An 18,414-nucleotide genomic window follows, 5' to 3' on the forward strand; every position below is an offset into this window, starting at 1 on the left:
AAAGAAATCCCAGGGCTGATCTCCTTCAGAATGGACAGGTTGGATCTCCTTGCAGTCCAAGGGACTCTCAAGAGTCTTCTCCAACACCACAGTTCAAAAGCATCAATTCTTTGGCACTCAGCTTTCTTCACAGTCCAACTCTCACATCCATACATGACTACTGGAAAAAACATAGCCTTGACTAGACAGACCTTTGTTGGCAAAGTAATGTCTCTGCTTTTCAATATACTGTCTAGGTTGATCATAACTTTTCTTCCAAGGAGTAAGCGTCTTTTAATTTCATGGCTGCAGTCACCATCTGCAGTGATTTTGGAGCCCCCCAAAATAAAGTCTGACACTGTTTCCACTGTTTCCCCATCTATTTCCCATGAAGTGATGGGACCAGATGCCATGATCTTTGTTTTCTGAATGTTGAGCTTTAAGCCAACTTTTTCACTCTCCACTTTCACATTCATCAAGAGGCTTTTTAGTTCCTCTTCACTTTCTGCCATAAGGGTGGTGTCATCTGCATATCTGAGGTTATTCATATTTCTCCTAGCAATCTTGATTCCATCTTGTGCTTCCTCCAGCCCAGCATTTCTCATGATGTACTCTGCATATAAGTTAAATAAGCAGAGTGACAATATACAGCCTTGATGTACTCCTTTTCCTATGTGTAACCAGTCTGTTGTTCCATGTCCAGTTCTAACTGTTGCTTCCTGACCTGCATATAGGTTTCTCAAGAGGCAGGTCAGGTGGTCTGGTATGCCCATCTCTTTCAGAATTTTCCACAGTTTATTGTGATCCATACAGTCAAAGGCTTTGGCATAGTCAATAAAGCAGAAATAGATGTTTTTCTGGAACTCTCTTGCTTTTTCCATGATCCAGCAGATGTTGGCAATTTGATCTCTGGTTCCTCTGCCTTTTCGAAAACCAGCTTGAACATCTGGAAGTTCACGGTTCACGTATTGCTGAAGCCTGGCTTGGAGAAATTTCCCTTTACTTCCCAAATAACTGGGGGAGGCCTCCCGAATATTATCTCATAGAGGGAATACCCTTTTGACCAGAGGGTCATCCTGACCCTCATTAACACTGATGGCAGCATGTGCATCCAGGGGGTGCCAGTTTCTTGCATCCATTTTGCCAAAGTCACCTTGATAGTTCGGTTCATTCTCTCAACCATTCCTGAGCTTTGTTACCTTTATGCTGTATGTAGTTTCTTTGCAAACTAGTTGGAGTAACTCAGCCACAAATGCTGGTCCATTATCTGATCCTATACTCAGAGGGAACCCAAATCTAGGAATGATGTCTCTCAGCATACATCGGGCCACTTCCTTTGCTTCAGTCTTGGTGGGGTAAGCTTCCACCCATCTCGTAAAAGTACATACCATTACCAGCAAATATTTGTATCCTCGGCATGGCTTTACCTCAGTGAGGTCCACTTCTAGATGTTCAAATGGAGGGGTCCCCTTTAACTGTATCCCGGGAAGCATGGTCTCCTTGGGAGCCGGGTTATTTTTGGCATAGGTTATGCATCGGAGGCTTACATCTGCACACAAGGCTGTTAGAGGTGGTATGACAAAATAGTGGAAATCCACAACCAATTGAAATGCCAACCTAGAGGGGCTGAAAAGTCTGAGAGTTTCCACCATCCGTCCTCCCACAGCATTCCTTGCTCAGTTCGTGCGCAGGTGGTTTCTTCTTTGCCATCGACTGGGGCCGCTTGGGCGGTTAGTAGGCTAGACACCACAGGTGTCACCGTAAGCTTGGTTGCTGTATTGTCCTGGGCGGCTGCTTGCCATTCGATCGGCCAGAGTCCCTTTTGCCTGAGGTGTGTCCGCCCTTTGGTGGCCCCTACAGGGTATTACTGCCCCTGCAGCGGATTCCCACACTGCTGCCGACAGAAGCAGAGTTTCCTCTTTGTTTTTTATCTCCTTGCCAGTTGCAGTCAATAGCCCCCTTTCATTATTTATGGCCCTGTGTACACGTAAGGTAGTGAAGGCATACCGTGAGTGAGTATGTATATTTACCTTCTTTCTTTTATCCAGTTTTAGGGCTCCTATAAGCGCCCAGGGCTCTGTTCGCTGAGCCGACCAGTGTGTGGGGAGTCATCCTGCCTTCACTGCTATATCCCTTGTGGTCACCACATCTCCAGTTTTCCTGTGTCCCTGTCCCAGGTAGATGGTCCCATCTGTGTTGTCAGTCTCAGCTGGTTGACTTAAGAGGACATATCTGAGGTCTGGTCAGCTAGAAAAGACTTCCTCTAGCACCTCCTCACAGTCATTGGGAGGGCCTTGGCTCACCGGCAGATAAGTTGCTGGGTGGTTGCACCTTTATTGGGGGGCTTTCACAATAAAGTTCTTGATTAGCTATTTGTGAACAGCCAGGTATCCAGATCTGGCAAAACCCTATGGCTCCCAAAATTTCTCTCACTTGCATTTTGGTAGTAGGCTGGCTTGTCTGATTGCTCACCTGTTTTCCTTCTAAGCCCAAGGCACACCTCCTTTGCTTTGTAACAAATCCCAGGTACTTTGCTTCAGTCTGGCAGATCTGGGCCTTCTTCCACGATACTTGATATCCAGCCTGGTCCAGCAGGCCCAAGGGAATCTTACTCCCAGCATCGAGAACGAGTCTCTGCCATCAGGAGTAGGTCATCCACAATTGTAGGATCTGAAACTTAGCATCCAATGGGAAGGAGGTGTTGCCAGGGTTTCCTCAAATATCGTAGGGGAATTTTAAATCCTTGTGGCAGCTGAGTCCAAGTCGACTGGCTCTTCTGACCTGTCCTGGGGTCTTCCCATTAGAAAGCAAAAATTCTTTGGCTAATTGGAGCCACTCTTGTACAAAAGAAAGCACCTTTCAAGTCCAAACAGGTAAAATACTGGGCATTTAGGAGGCATTAGGCTTAGCAGAGTATAGACGTTAGGGACATTTGAGTATAAGGTCACCGTCGCCTCATTTCCTAACCTCAAGTCCTGAACTGGCTGATAATCTTTTCACCCGTCCATCTTCACCGGGAGGATAGGGGTGTTCCGTGGTGATCGATGTTCCACCAGTATGCTTGCTACCTTCAGCCTATCGATGAGGAACTTGATTCCCTCCTTGGCAGCCAGTGGTATAGAATATTGTTTTTTCTTTATGGGCTGGGCCCTCACCTTTAACTCTTATTATGGAATGGTGGTTTTTCACTAGTCCAGGGTGGGTACTTTGAGCCCATACTTCAGGAAACAGCATTGTTAGGGGTTCCAGGGTTCCCCCCTGCCGATGACTGGCGCAGTGTCCATTCACCTTTCCTTGGTAGCAGCTGGCTGCTTATTGAGGTCTGGGCGGCCCAGCACAGCTGCCAGGAGAGCTGTCTTTTGACAGGAGCCTCTATCACTCTCCTTTTGTTTTTTTCTCAGCCTCTTTATATAGTTTCCTGATCCCGATTGACAAAAACTTCGTCAGCAGTTTCTGTCATTTGGATGCTGGTAAGATCCAAGAACCCCTCTATCTTTCGGAGTTTCCTTCTAATACCTGGATACGACTGGGTCACAAGGGTGGCATTTCTTTGGTTTTCAGGGGTCTCTGGGTCAAAGGGGGTGTATTGTCAAACGGCTCACACAGCCTCTCATAAAATTCTGTGGGAGTCTCGTCTGCGTTTTGGATCACGACGTTAGTCTTGGCCATGTTAGTAGGCTTGCAAGCCCCCTTCTTGAGGCCTTGTATAATGGCCATCTTATACCGTTCCAAGGGTTGCTTACCTTGGTCAGTATTGAAGTCCCACTCTGGTCTTGTGTCAGGAGTGGCTCCTCGGGCCCAACTCTCAGGTTCCAGTTGGCCCTCTGGTGCGTTTCTTGGAGTCACTTACGTGCCTCTGTGAGGGTCCAGGGTCTCTTTTCCATACTGAAGAGGGTGAGGAGAAGCCAGGCTGTGTCATCCTACACTGGTTGGTAGGTCCTGAAAATAGTCTCCATTAGATGAATCATAGGCTTCTCAACCATACCCTGCGAGAGGGGTGTGCCTTTGCCAGTTCAAGAGACCCGTGGTAGAGAATGGCTGATAGTAAAGAGCAGTGGGGCCAGGATGGATGTGTCCATCTGGCCCCACCTGCGGTGCCACTTGGACCTCCCTAAGAGGCATTTGCAACACCTCTCTCTCTTAGGGTTCCTTCGTAGACCTCAGCCACCTCCAAACACTTGGCTCTCCCTTTTTCCCTCTTCTAAACTGTGGAGGGGTGGATATAATGTTGGCACAGTAGGAGAGAGAGAAACCTCCTCCACTGGGGGAGGCGGAGGAGGAAAGCCTGCCCCTTCTCTCGTCCCTTCCTCTTGTTCTGGGGGTCCACCTCATGTTCCCCAGTATGAGGGGAAGGTGGGAGTTCCTCCTCCTCTGAATCATAATATATTTCCTTTAACTTTTCTTGCTTGGGTTCTGCCTGTGCCAGAAAAATCTTGCTTTCTCCTTTTCCAAGATAACATACCTAGGCCCAAGGGGATGGTTTTTGTGCAGTTAGTAGCCATGAGTACAGGAACTGGTCTGGGTGGTTTGGCTATCCAGCCCACAGAGTACACAGCCTGAACTTTGTCCAATACTAGGGTTCCCTCTTGAGAGCCATCTCACCCCAAAGGATGGCCAGTCTATCTCACAGAAGGTTCCAAGCTTGTCTGGGGTTAACTTTATACCACGGTCTCCTCCAAAGCCCTTTTTGAAGTTTTTAATCATGCATTTAGGAACGGTTGGCTTGGATTCTCCACTACCCATCCTACTTTTCACTTTCCTTCTATCACTTACAGCAAGTCCAACTTGTATTTCATTGCTCCTTTGCCAGGGTCTGGTACCCCAGCCACCATCATGTCTCCACTCAAAGGAGCATGACAACTGCCACTTTACCTCGGCTATGACCAGGGTGAAAAGGGCCTTAGCTACTAAGTCTTTCAATGATATTACCTCTCATGTTTCTCTGTCAGCAGCCAGCGAAATCCAATCAATTAAGGCTTCTACGTACTCCTCCTTGCACAAGTCTCATCCTGGCAAAATCCAGATCTATCTTACCATGGGTTGGTGCAGACAAATGTACATCCAGAGCCACAATTCCCAGTCCGGTCCTAAACAATGTTCGGGAGGTCCCTGAATCCCTAAGGAGAACAGGAGGGTGTTGCGGCAAAGGGGACAGTCCTTTGGAAACCAGAAGATAAAAATTTGTGTTGACAAACAATCAGCACAGATTCAGTTAACAGAGTTTTACTTATTTCAGTAAATTCCCCACTGAGCCTAGGAGGACACAGCCACCTCAGACTCATCCAGCCCCAAGGGGTTGATCAGGTCTCTTCTTCCACTATTACAGAGGGACCTACCTGTGTGCTTCCCTTCTGTTGTCCACAGTCTCGTGAAGTCTGCCTAGAAAGACAAGTCACTAAAGCAAGAGCAGATCCGAGGGAGGAGACACCTTCCCCTTCCCAAGGCTCTCGTCCCAGCGAGTCACTGGCGGAGGCTCCATGGGCCTGTCTCTCCAAGGGCTTCCCAGCCAACACACCAGAAATGTTGTAGAATCCAGAGCCGCAAAACTCCCCAGAAGACACTCAGGACAGTGGAGTACAGTTTATTACGCCAGCGAGTCCAAGGGGAATCAGTTCCCAACAAGGACCTGTCCGATGATTTCGGAGGACTCAGTTTTATACACCCCTGCTCTGCATGACTGGTTACGTTAGTAATGTTTTACAACATGCAGGCACGGGAGAATTAACAGTTACAACATGCAGGTTTAGGCGCTATCGTTAATCTAACTGAGACAACCTGACCTTTACTTCCAATCTTTGCCGTCTGTGAGGAGGGGGTTTAATCCCTATTGCCCTCCTCCCGGTGGCCCCAACAGGGTCACAGAGATGGACACGACTGAGCAACTGAACAACAACTGAATGGTTGGGCAGTGTTTTGCAGTTTGTGAGCCATATTCACTAGCTTTGTTGAATTTCAGCTTTATACGACCCTGTATGAAGGTGTACACAATTTCCACTTTGGAGGTGATGTGCTTTGCCCAAGTTACGGGCTGCTACTGACTGGCAGAAAGTGCTAGAACCTTGGTGTTCTTAGTCTCTGAATCGTGTCCCCTCCCGGACACCGTATGGCTCCTCTCTGTCTTGGCTCTGCCCGCTGTGGACCAGCACAGCCATCCCCTCCTCTGGTTAGGTGGGGGAATGTCGTGAGAGTCGGCCCCACCCAGCCAGGAGAAGACAGCAGCATGCAACACTGAGCAAGCCACCCTGGGCCTTAGTTCAGGGGCTGCCCCACCCTCTAGGCCTGGCTCTCGCTGATGTATTTGTGCTGCCCTTAGGTAATCGCAACCTTCCTCTTCCCTGGCTCTCCATCCTGGATGGACAACCTCTGCTGCCAGCATCCTGCCCTCTGGCTGTGCCTCCCTCCCGTCTAGTTGTGGCCACATGTGGCCGTGGGGGATGCGGAGTAGCAAGCTGGAGACCCTCCCTCAGGCTCCACGTCATCTTCTGCCCTGTCAGCTGCTCCTGTCCCAGGCATGCCGCCATCAGTGCTTCCCCCGGGAGGCTGTCCAGCCTTCCCCACAGTCGGAGGCTTGGCCAGAGCAACACTGGACCAGGTCCAGAAATGGAGGGATACCACTGAATCAGAGGGCAGTGCTCCCGATTAGAGCAGTTTCCCAATTAGAAACTGCTCCTGATCACCCCCACATTGGTCACTTGTCGTTTTAATCTTTGTTTTACAGGATGTCAGTAAAGTGGTGGCTTGCTTTACATACCCTGCAGAGGTCTGATGAGTCTTTCCCTGACCACAGATAGCATTTTTTGATGGACTTGCAGAGACTGTCTTAACAGTGCTCCCTAAGCAGGTTTGGGCATGTCTGTGCTTCAGTGAGAGGCAAAGCACATAATTCCAAGCTTCAGTGAGAGGCAAAGCACATATTCAAAGACCTATTCGAGTCAAGAAGCCAGCATGGCAGCTGTCATTGATTTGTGCTTCCACTTAAAACATTTAAGATATAAAACCTGCCTGGTATCTAGAAGAAAAGGAGCTATAATCCAGGTGTTACACGAGAGAATTTTCTCCTTGTTTTTAGAACCCTTCAAGGTGAGGAGACAAACCTCTGAGATGAAGGATCAGCTGAGAGTACTGAAGATGCCCTACCATAGAAGGACAGGGAAGGGCTTCTCTCCTCCCCTGCCTGGCCTTGCTGCCAGGAGCCGCATGCAGTGTGCTTTGAGGAGTACACGGGGCTGTTCATGACCAGCAGAGGGATGCTGGTGGTGAGCACAACTTTCTGTTTCATCTTTGGGTTTAAGTCCCATGAGAAAAACTAAAAAACATTAATGGCAAAGGACAGGAAGGTACCTAGGATTTGTCCTGCGGCAATCTTTTTACATAACACACCTTCCTGTCCCCTTGGGGACTTTGCCTTAGGGAGGTCAGTTGAACGATCACAACTCAAGTTTTAATAAATTCTTGTAACAAGAGCGATACCCATACACACAAAGCTACATGCATTATTCCAAATGGTCTGCCATAGCCTCTGATAGCCAGAGCATATCATGATTTCATATTTATTTGATCATTCTAAATATCCTGTTTAAGTTCAAAATGATGTAACTAAATGTGGATGGTAAAGGAGTAAAATGGGGTGACTTCACTTGCTCGCTCAGTGGTCTGACATCTCCCTATACCCTCCCAGCCAGTCAGGGGTGTGCTGGCAACAACCAGCTCCCCCAGACCCCTCAAAAGAAGCCCTGATGTCAACATTTATAGATTTCCTTGGTGTAAACATTCACTTTGGCTAATCTGAGCTGCCAGTTTGCTATCATTGATCATGGAGTTGGGCAGAAATACGCACAGGCCTGTGGGAGCCAGTTCCAGTTCAGTCACTGGACTCAGACAACTGTTTCTAAAAGTAGCCTGCGTACAGGAGAGCTCTGCTTTCTTAATCCTCTGCCCACCCGTGCCGTTTGGTGGTGAGCCACAAATGCGTCTCAAGCTTATATGGTGCATCCCCTCACTCTTAGAGCCCGTGTTCTAGTGGGGAAGCAGACACTGAACAACTGATGAGTGAGTGTTTTTTTTTGTTTGTTTTTTAATTAAAATTGTGAGGCATCATTCAAAGGGCATTTTCCTTCCAGTCATAACTCACGCACTGTGAGAAGATCTCAGCATCACCTTTCTCAGCCAGGAGGGAGCCTTGGTGCTCATGTGGTTATAAGGTTACTCTTCTTTCTGCACATGAGGAAACCGAGCTCCACAGTAAGATTGCTAGTTTGTCAGTACCCCTCCCTAGAGAGGCAGAAATATCCAGGCTCTTTGTGAAAAAAAAAATCAAAGGAAAGAAACTTGTCTTGCACCCCAGTGCAGCCTGAGCAGCCTTGTGGGTGCCCTCTGTATGAGCAAGCGGGATGTGGAGGACTGAACATGTTCTGTGTGTGCACTGCCCAGGACCCGCCTGCTGCAGGTCAGCTACACATGTACGGTCTTCAGAAGATGAGTTTTTTTCCCTCCCAGTGTTAGCAGAGGACCTTCTCAGTTAGGGCTGAAGGCTGCAGACCTCAGTGCTGGATTACGTAGCTGTGATTATCCACAAACGTGTAACCTGCTCCATTTTTCCACCCGTGAGGCCTGCCCCCTCCCTTTGCCTAGAATGTGGCCAGGAGTGTGTGAGCCATGGTATTCATCTAGAGCAGTTGTTCCCAAGCTCTGGATCTCAGGATTCCTTCACTCTTAAACACAACTGAGAAGCCCAAAGGGCCTTTTTGACATGGATCATTTCTATCAATATTTACCGTGTTAGGTAAATACAGGAAGGCATTGTCTTCCCAAATACAAGTGGGTGTAAAGCACGGGCTGCATTCATGTCATGTGGACAGCCACTCCTCTCTCAGTCAGAAACTGGAGGCCTGACTCTCCCTGAGCCTGGGAGGGGCTTGGGGCCTGTCTTGCTCTCTCAGGGAATGACACTTGAGAATCCCATGGAACGTACAGGAGCCCTGTTCAGGCTGGTGCAGACAGCTTTCCTTCATCAAGAACGTTGGGGCCGGTCCCTAAGACTCTATGACAGGAAAGATTTGGCTGGTTGGACTAATAACTAAAGATCAGGAGGTGTGGGGGGCCCTTCTCTAATATGAGAAGGCGACTGATGAGCAAAAATGATAACACTGACATCAAATTTAAAAATAATTAAACCTTTCCTGCTGTTCCTCCACATCACACAACTCCTGTGTGTTCTGCCACCCTTTCCTGTTGGAGACCCAAAGAGAGTTGGGGATGGGTGTGGGCAGGGCAGGGCAGAGATGCACTGTGCTCCCACTCCGTGGAACCTGGGTGGGAAGAGCTGTTCCCAGGTTAACCCTGCAGCAGAGCGTGAGGCCAGGAGGGTAGGTGAGGATGGGAGGGCATGGAGCCCCTCGGGGGCCTGCTGATGGCTTTTCAGCAGTGGGGTAATGTGTGCAGGCCGTGTTTGGGGAAGGTTTGCTGCAAGGAGAGGTAGAGCAGCAGGAAAGAGATGAACACAGGACAGGAAATCAGAAAAGGCTATTGCTGTTCTCATAAATCATATTATTGCCTGGGAAATCCCATGGAGCATGATGGGCTACAGTCCATGGGGTTGCAGAGTCAGACACAACTGAGCGACTAACACTTTCACTTAAATTAAGTTCAGGTAAACCAATCTGAGTCGGACACGACTGAGCGACTTCCCTTTCACTTTTCACTTTCATGCATTGGAGAAGGAAATGGCAACCCACTCCGGTGTTCTTGCCTGGAGAATCCCAGGGACGCGGGAGCCTGGTAGGCTGCCCTCTATGGGGTCACACAAGGTCGAACACAACTGAAGCGACTTAGCAGCAGCAGGAAACCAATCTGGGCTGATGAATTGCTTTCTCACAGGGCTGGGAAAGAACACTGGAATGTATCTTCCTCCCTTTGCGGAGACCAAGTAATCAAAGTGAACGTTTTCCTCGTGGCTTTGGTGCACTTCTGCCTTTGATGAGGCCATTAATTCTCACCTGGGTCCATGCGTGGCCTCAACTGAGCATCTCTTTCTTCAGGCCCTTTTCTGCTCCCTGGAAACACACTTCCCCATCAGTCACATTCCAGAATGGGAGGGGGAGGTGAGATTTGACAGGCGTCAACCTCACAGGCCTCCTGAACAAAAGAAACCTTTCCATTTTGTCTGAGTACCAGCTTTTTTGTGAAAATAGGATGTTGAGAGCATTTTATTTTAACCTCTTTTTGAGAGGCGACTGTTTTGTATAAAAGAAAATGCCTGCTGCTCCCCAGTGTGTATCAGAGTACTGCCTGTGGTTTAAAACTACAGTAAGTCACCCATATATGAAGCTTCAAGTTATGAACTTTCAAAGATGCAGATGTGGATCTGGTTCAACCAAGGAACAAGAACCTGTACCATCAGTGTCAGCCGTGAGTGAAATTGCAGCTTGCCCTGCATCTCCTGTTGCTGACGGTCCTTTAGCTCTGCCATCTCCCACCTCCTCTCCCTCCTCCAGTCAGTAACTCTTCCTGCCTGTTCACTCAATGCCAGCCCTTGTATGCCAGCTCTTACACTGTACTTTTCAAGGTACTGCACCATCAGATTAAAAATGTTTTGTTTTTTATTATTTCTGTGAAAATTTATACACCTCTTACAGTACAGCACTGTACAGCCGATAGTGTTAGTTGGGGACCTAGACTAACTTTGTTGGACTTACAAACAAATTGAACTTATGCACGCTCTCTCGAAGTGGAACTCATTTGTATGTAGGGGACTTACTGTGTAGAAATGTGTGAGTTGTGTGAAGCACTTGCAGGGAAACAAGTAATCTGGGGAGAGCAGATCAGGGCGTGGTGGGGCAGGGTGATGGTGCTGGCATGGGGTGCAGTCGAGAACCACAGGTCTCTGGAGAGCAGATGCCTGTTGAGAGGATGCACAGTTTTCTTTCTTTTATAGATTGAAACCCAAATATCTGCAGGCCTGAAGGTGGTTCTCATTTCTTTCACCTGAAAGCATGATTAATTGCTGATTTTTTAATTGCAAAGAACAAAAAGTTGTTCCAAGCACAACCAGCTGACTTTGTTTACAGAGCTGATATACGACATGATCCCACTTGTAAAGATCTGTTGCTTTAACTTGAAGCACATTGGATTTCTGGTTCAATAGACTTTCCTTTTTAAAAATTACAGCTAACGTGTTTTGTTTTTACAGGGCGAACCTTTCCAACACATCCGTACTACTCTGCTCAGCTAGGAGCAGGGCAGCTGTCACTTTACAACATCCTGAAGGCCTACTCGCTTCTAGACCAAGAAGTGGGCTATTGCCAAGGTCTCAGCTTTGTAGCAGGCATCCTGCTGCTTCATATGGGTGAAGAAGAGGCGTTTAACATGCTCAAGTTTCTGATGTTTGACATGGGACTGCGGAAACAATATCGGCCGGACATGATTATTTTACAGGTAGAAAGCCTTCCTTGTGCCTATGATAAAGTTAAATGCCAAAATAAACATGTTTATGATCCCTTTCCAAGTGTATCTAAGGAGATTTCCCACCATCAGTTAGCATTGTAGCATCTGTCACTGCTGAGAACTTACTCTGTGCTAGCTTTACACCAGCTAGCATTTACCTCCTCCACCCTCAGGAAGGCAGTGTTGATCCCAGCTTATAGACAGGATAGCTAAGGCTCGGAAAAGTTACATAGTAAATAATGTGAGGCCATGACACAGTAGCAGGTGGCAGAGCTGGGATGTAAACCCAGGCCTGTCTGACTCCAGGGCCCTTCCTTTTACCTTTTCTCTTTGAATATACCTTGAGGTAGTCTGATTCCCACCTCCCAGTGTATTTGCTGCTTCCTCTGCCAGGGACCGCCCCCCCCATGCCGGAGCCCCTGCCACCCTGGGTCCAGCCCAGTTGGAAAAGTTATTTTCTTGAGATAAACCCTTGTCATCTTACTTTAACTCGCCTGTGTTATAAACCTGAAGAAGTCACACTTGTCCTGCCTCTTGAGGGGTTGCGGGGGATTCAGCAGAAACTTACTAAGGGAACAGGTTCAGTAGCATTCTGCTACAGAATGCTTCCCTCCCACTTTACCCTCTGCGAGAGGCTGGCTTTTTATCTCCAACTCCCCTAGCTTTGAGTTTCGCTAATAACGTGTATTTGTAAGAGAACTTACAGATCATTTTCATGAGACAGATGTGGAGCGTCTCTTAGCTGGGGAGCCCTGCCCTGAGTGCCGGTCAGGCCCAGCCTTGTGGCAGCAGCCCCGGCGAGCGCTGGCTGGACACGAGAGAACTGAGGGCAGGGTCTAGGGAGCCACATGCAGGCTCGTGGTCCTCTTTCCCCTCCGAGTGGGGGTGGAGGCTGCTGCCTCCCTGAGACCCTGTGTGTGTCCCTGCAGGTCCAGATGTACCAGCTCTCGAGGCTGCTCCACGACTACCACAGGGACCTCTACAACCACCTGGAGGAGCACGAGATTGGCCCCAGCCTCTACGCCGCGCCCTGGTTCCTCACCGTGTTTGCCTCACAGTTCCCCCTGGGCTTCGTCGCCAGAGTCTTTGGTGAGTGTGTGTGAGGCTGCTTGCAGAACCTGGGTTCTCAGGTTCGATGGGAACCGGGTGTGGTTTCTCCATGGTGATGGTTCTTATTTTCAGACCTGTATCTGCAGGAACAGGATGTTGTCATTTTCATTTAGTGAGGAGGTTGAGTTCTCTGAGTTTCAGGACCTGCTTGATTTCTGATGATCAGGGCCGCCCCTTGATGCCTTCTTGTGGGAATAAGGTCCGATTTCCTCCTGCCAGGCTCTCACTGGAGCAAATGTCCTGAAGGCTAGACCGAGGAGCCGGGCGCGTGGTCCAGAGACATTTCTCCTCAACTGTCTTCCTCCACCTCTCTGGCCTGGGGCTTGCTCAGTGACAGAGCCTCAAGGCTTCCCAGCGGGGGACTTCTGGGCCGCTCTTCTTTCTGGGTTTCCTCTGTGTCTCCTCTTCCTCCTCCTGCTCTCTCCTCTTCTGCCCTTGGCTCTACTTTGCTTCTTCTGCTGCCCAGCTCTTGAAAGCTCCTCTGTATCACTGACTCACGGTCTGTTCTCACACGCCCCCACCTCAGCTTCCCATTTTTCTGTCCTTGTGACCATAGGTGGGTCACATTTCAAACCATCTCCCCCTTTCTCAATTTACTTTTCAAGAAGATTGCCTCTGTCAAAGTTAAGTAAGTGTTCACATGTAAAGTCTCAAAACTGCCTTGTCAATTACGCTTCAATTTAAAGAAATTAAACTTAAAAAGGTAACAGTCTGCCTTGATGTGGCAGGGGGAGCAGTCGAGTAAGGCTCTGTGAGCAGTCAGCTCCAGTACAGTGCGCTTTCCCTGCCTCAGGATGAAGTGGTGACTCTGACAGTTCTTTTTATTTGTTTATTGTGGAGAAAGCAGTTAGTAAAGAACTGATCATCATCAGTTACTGAGTAGTTTTTAGTACCATTTCTGTTGAGTCACTTGATAACTTAAACACCTGTGCTTTTTTTTTTTTTTTTAACTTTATGTATGTATTTATTGGTTGTGCTGGGTCTCCGTTGCTGTGCAGGCTTTTCTCTGGTTGGGGTGAGTAGGGGCTACTCTCTAGCTGCAGTACACAGGCTTCTCCTTGTGGTTTTTCTTGTGGAGCACAGGCTCTAGGGTGTGCGGGCTTTAGTAGTTGCAATTCCTAGGCTCTAGAGCATGAAGCTCATGCTAATGACTTCCTAAATAAAGCTAAAGCCACAAAAGCAGGGTCGTCTTCTCCATACTGTGCAGTCAGAGGCGGGTCTCGGGGTTTCTCATACATTATGCGTAACAATGCCAGTGTCTGTGATTTGTGGATCCCACCAACCCCATGTCCCGCTGGCTAAAGGGCTCAGCGCTCCTGAGATTATAGGCAGGACATGGGGACTCAGGGCAGCGTTGTCTTGTGATGTCACTGTTTCCTCTATTAATACTTAAAAATGAACCATTTTATTAGTAGGGTTCCTAGAAAAGACAGGTTTTTAAAAAACCGTTTCTGTATTTAGCATGGGTGACTTAGCTCCATGATAGTGGATAGCTTCATTTTAAATCCCAAAGCCTACCATTCAAACACAGTAGGCTTTTTTGGTCTGAGGCCCATTTCATTATAGGCATTTAGGCCTGGATAAACCTAAAAACATGTGAACTTTTGTTAACTATTCAGCATTTTATATCAGAGAAGGCAATGGCACCCCACTCCAATACTCTTGCCTGGAAAATCCCATGGATGGAGGAGCCTGGTGGGCTGCAGTCCATGGGGTCTCGAAGAGTCAGACATGACTGAGCGACTTCACTTTCATTCACTTTCATGCATTGGAGAAGGAAATGGCAACCCACTCTAGTGTTTTTGCCTGGAAAATTCCAGGGACGGAGAGGAGCCTGGTGGGCTGCCAACTTTGGGGTCGCACAGAGTCGGACACGAGTGAAGCGATTTAGCAGCAGCATTTTATATGTAAGTAAAGGAATCTATCTCAGTTTGCAGTCAACGTAGCCCATATATAGGTTAATAGTTGTGACTCAGGCTGGTAAAGAATCTGCCTGCAATGGGGCAGTGGGGGAAACCTGGGTTCAATCCCTGAGTTGGGAAGCTCCCCTGGAGAAGGGCATGGCAACCCACTCCAGTATTCTTGCCTGGAGAATCCCATGGACAGAGGAGCCTGGTGGCTACAGTCCATGGGGTTGCAAAGAGTTGGACACGACTGAGTAGCCAACACTTTCAGTTTACTTTTTACCTCTAATTAAGTACACACTACTTGGAGGGACAGCTGCCAGTGATGCCTGTGCTCGACCTTCACATCAAGCTGTGATGAGCCTGGGTGTCAGTCCTTCTCTCTGGATGTCACATAATGTGAAATCGCCCCCTCCTGTATTTTTCCTCTTCGGGTGCAGAGGGGCCCTCCTGGGAGAGATGCTTGTTCTTTTCATCTTCTAACATCTACCTTTGGGGGGAAAGTCTGAAAAATAGGACCATTCTTGCTCCTGCTGGAGGTGGCAGCTGTGCTATTATTAGGCTCCAGATGTTTTCTGTAGGGTATTCTGCCAAGTTAGATGAGAGAGGAGGTGGAATATGAAAACCGAAAGTTTGACAAAAACACAAAAGTCACCTGTAATGTAGGGAAGGACTCTGAGAGGCTTCAGGACTAAAAGAGACTGGAAAACAAGGTTGTTTGGATGTCCTAGAAAAACAGCTCTTCCGGGTAACATGATGCCGTGGTGAAGAAGCGAGTCTTCACAGAATCTGCGTGGTTTTTCTGCAGTCAGGCTGTTGTCCTCGTTCATGTCCCTCTTTCCCGATCCTGGTAGGATGTGGGGGGGTCACAGCGGGAGGACTGCAGCCTCTCAGAGAAGGTACAGGAGAGGGATCGCCCTAGATGAAGACGAAGGTGGCTGCAAAAGAGATGCCGGGCAAGTTCACCTAACTGGCCATGTGCCTGAAGTTGACCATTGCCCCCCACAGGAAAACTGAACTTCTGTTTTGTGGGGAGTTTCAAAGAGAGTGCCCATACAGGTTAACATGATACAGGGCTGCTGAAGTGTCTTCAAAGCAAAGTAGTTATTTGCAGTGTTCTCAGCAAGCAGTTTGCAATGTGGTGGAGTCAGCCGAATTTTAGGCTCCCTCTCCTGCCAGCTAAACCCCTTTGCCTGTTTTGTTGGTGGCTCAAAAAAGGAGAGCTGGCCATGAGGTGGTGAGCGGGGCTCCTGCCACGCTGCTGGAAGCCTTCACAGCTCACTTCCTCATGCAGGGATGTTCAAATGCAGAAAATCAACTCACTTTTCCAAGGAGATTATTGTTGTTGTTGTTTTTTAAATTCCAGTCTGTAAGTGTATAAGGATTGGGAGATGGGCGGAAATGACAATAGCTGGATTGGGGCAATGGGTTTATAGGTAACATTTTCTGTACTATTAATTAAAAGTTCCTTAATTTTTGAACTTTCTGGAGGGAGAATAAGGTACTCCCACCTTACTGCTCTTCCAGGCTCCTGTGTGCTTTCACCCCTGTCTGCATTTCCACCTGCTTTGCCTTCTGCTGAGCGTATTACTCCCTGATTCCTTATCTGGGGAGTCTCTATGGGTTCTTCAAGGTCAGCCTCTGCAGCCACCTTTCTTTGGGGCACACTCTCCCCTGCTTCTGTCCTCCTTCGCTTGATGGCATTTATAGCTGCCTTGTCTCTTCCATTCGCCTGCAGCTCCCCCCACCCTAAAAAAAAAAGAAAAATTTTTGCCTCTAATTAGATTTATGTCCCTGTCTTTTTCTATTTCTTCTTACATTATTATTCCAGTTGTTAAGTCACTTTCCCAAACTTAGTCACCCAACAGTGAATTACTAGTTCTATACTTGAGCCCCAGGGCATTGAATCTCTTTTCTGAATGGCTTCACCTCTGGGGAAGGGAGAGGGAGGGTGGGCTAACTGAGGGGCCGCTTGCCTCCCCTCTGTGCATAGTCGATGTGGGAGTTGTTAGCATTAGCCAGCCATTCTAAGGGAAAAGATGGCAAGAACTAGAAAATAACTCTGATAAAGTTCTTTGAATTCTTCAGAGTGAAAAAATTTTTTTATTTCATTCAGTTCAGTTCAGTTGCTCAGTTGTGTCCGGCTTTTTGCAACCCCACGGACTGCAGCACGCCAGGCCTCCCTGTCCATCACCAACTTCTGGAGCTTACTCAGACTCATGTCCATTGCATCGGTGATGCCATACAACCATCTGATCCTGTGTCCTCCCCTTCTCCTCCCGTCTTCAGTCTTTCCCAGCATCAGCGTCTTTTCCAAGGAGTCAGTTCTTCACATCAGGTGGCCAAAGTATTGGAGCTTCAGCTTCAGCATCAGTCCTTCCAGTGAATATTCAGGACTGATTTCCTTTAGGATGGACTGGTTGGATCTCCTTGCAGTCAGTCCAAGGGACTCTCAAATGTCTTCTCCAACACCACAGTTCAAAAGCATCAGTTCTTTGGTGCTCAGCTTTCTTTATAGTCCAGCTCTCACATCCATACATGACTACTGGAAAAACCATAGCTTTGACTAGACGGATCTTTGTTGGTAAAGTAATGTCTCTGATTTTTAATATGCTGTCTAGGTTAGTCATAGCTTTTCTTGCAAAGAGCAAGCGTCTTTTAATTTTGTGGCTGCAACCACTGTCTGCAGTGATTTTCAGTTCAGTAGCTCAGTTGTGTCCAACTCTGCGACCCCATGAACCGCAGCACACCAGGCCTCCCTGTCCATCACCAACTCCTGGAGTCCACCCAAACCCATGTCCATTGAGTCAGTGATGCCATCCAACCATCTCATCCTCTGTCGCCCCCTTTTCCTCCTGCCCTCAATCTTTCCCAGCATCAGGGTCTTTTCAAATGAGTCAGCCCTTCACATCAGATGGCCAAAGTATTAGAGTTTCAGCTTCAACATCAGACCTTCCAGTGAACAGCCAGGACTGATCTCCTTTAGGATGGACTGGTTGGATCTCCTTGCAGTCAGTCCAAGGGACTCTCAAGAGTATTTTCCAACACCACAGTTCAAAAGCATCAGTTCTTCAGTGCTCAGCTTTCTTTATGGTCCAACTCTCACATCCATACATGACCACTGGAAAAACTATAGCCTTGACTAGATGGACCTTTGTTGGCAAAGTAATGTCTCTGCTTTTTAATATACTGTCTAGGTTGGTCATAACTTTCCTTCCAAGGAATAAGCATCTTTAATTTCATGGCTGCAGTCACCATCTGCAGTGATTTTGGAGCCCCCCAAAATAAATTCAGCCACTGTTTCCACTGTTTCCCCATCTATTTGCCATGAAGTGGTGGGACCAGATGCCATGATCTTCATTTTCTGAATGTTGAGCTTTAAGCCAACTCTTTCACTCTCCTCTTTCACTTTCATCAAGAGGCGCTTTAGTGCTTCTTCACTTTCTGCCATAAGGGTGGTGTCATCTGCATATCTGAGGTTATTGATGTTTCTCCCTGCAATCTTGATTCCAGCTTATGCTTCCTCCAGCCCAGCGTTTCTCATGATGTACTCTGCATATAAGTTAAATAAGCAGGGTGACAATATACAGCCTTGACGTACTCCTTTTCCTATTTGGAACCAGTCTGTTGTTCCATGTCCAGTTCTAATTGTTGCTTCTTGACCTGCATGCAGGTTTCTCAAGAGGCAGATCAGGTGGTCTGGTATTCCCATCTCTTTCAAAATTTTCCACAGTTTATCATGATCCACACAGTCAAAGGCTTTGGCATAGTCAATAAAGCAGAAATAGATGTTTTTCTGGAACTCTCTTGCTTTTTTCGATGATCCAGCAGATGTTGGCAATTTGATCTGTGGTTCCTCTGCCTTTTCTAAAACCAGCTTGGAGCCCCCCAAAATAAAAATCTCTCACTGTTTCCATTGTTTCCCCATCTATTTGCCATGAAGTGATGGGACCGCATGCCATGATCTTAGTTTTCTGAA

The 18,414-nt window shown here is 47.8% G+C and overlaps 1 protein-coding gene across 6 annotated transcripts in view; it reads left to right on the plus strand.

The window, feature by feature from the left end:
* The window catches only part of TBC1D1 (TBC1 domain family member 1), a 230,926-nt gene that overhangs the window by 198,924 nt on the left and 13,588 nt on the right, over positions 1 to 18,414 (plus strand). For all 6 annotated transcript variants that reach the window (XM_040238003.1, XM_040238005.1, XM_040238007.1 and 3 more), the window contains 2 exons: positions 11,168 to 11,412; positions 12,351 to 12,510. In XM_040238003.1, the coding sequence (XP_040093937.1) occupies positions 11,168 to 11,412; positions 12,351 to 12,510 (405 nt within the window). The remainder of the gene's footprint in view (positions 1 to 11,167; positions 11,413 to 12,350; positions 12,511 to 18,414) is intronic.

The sequence above is a fragment of the Oryx dammah genome, unplaced genomic scaffold, assembly GCF_014754425.2.
Source record: "Oryx dammah isolate SB20612 unplaced genomic scaffold, SCBI_Odam_1.1 HiC_scaffold_3, whole genome shotgun sequence".
Classification (NCBI taxonomy): domain Eukaryota; kingdom Metazoa; phylum Chordata; class Mammalia; order Artiodactyla; family Bovidae; genus Oryx; species Oryx dammah.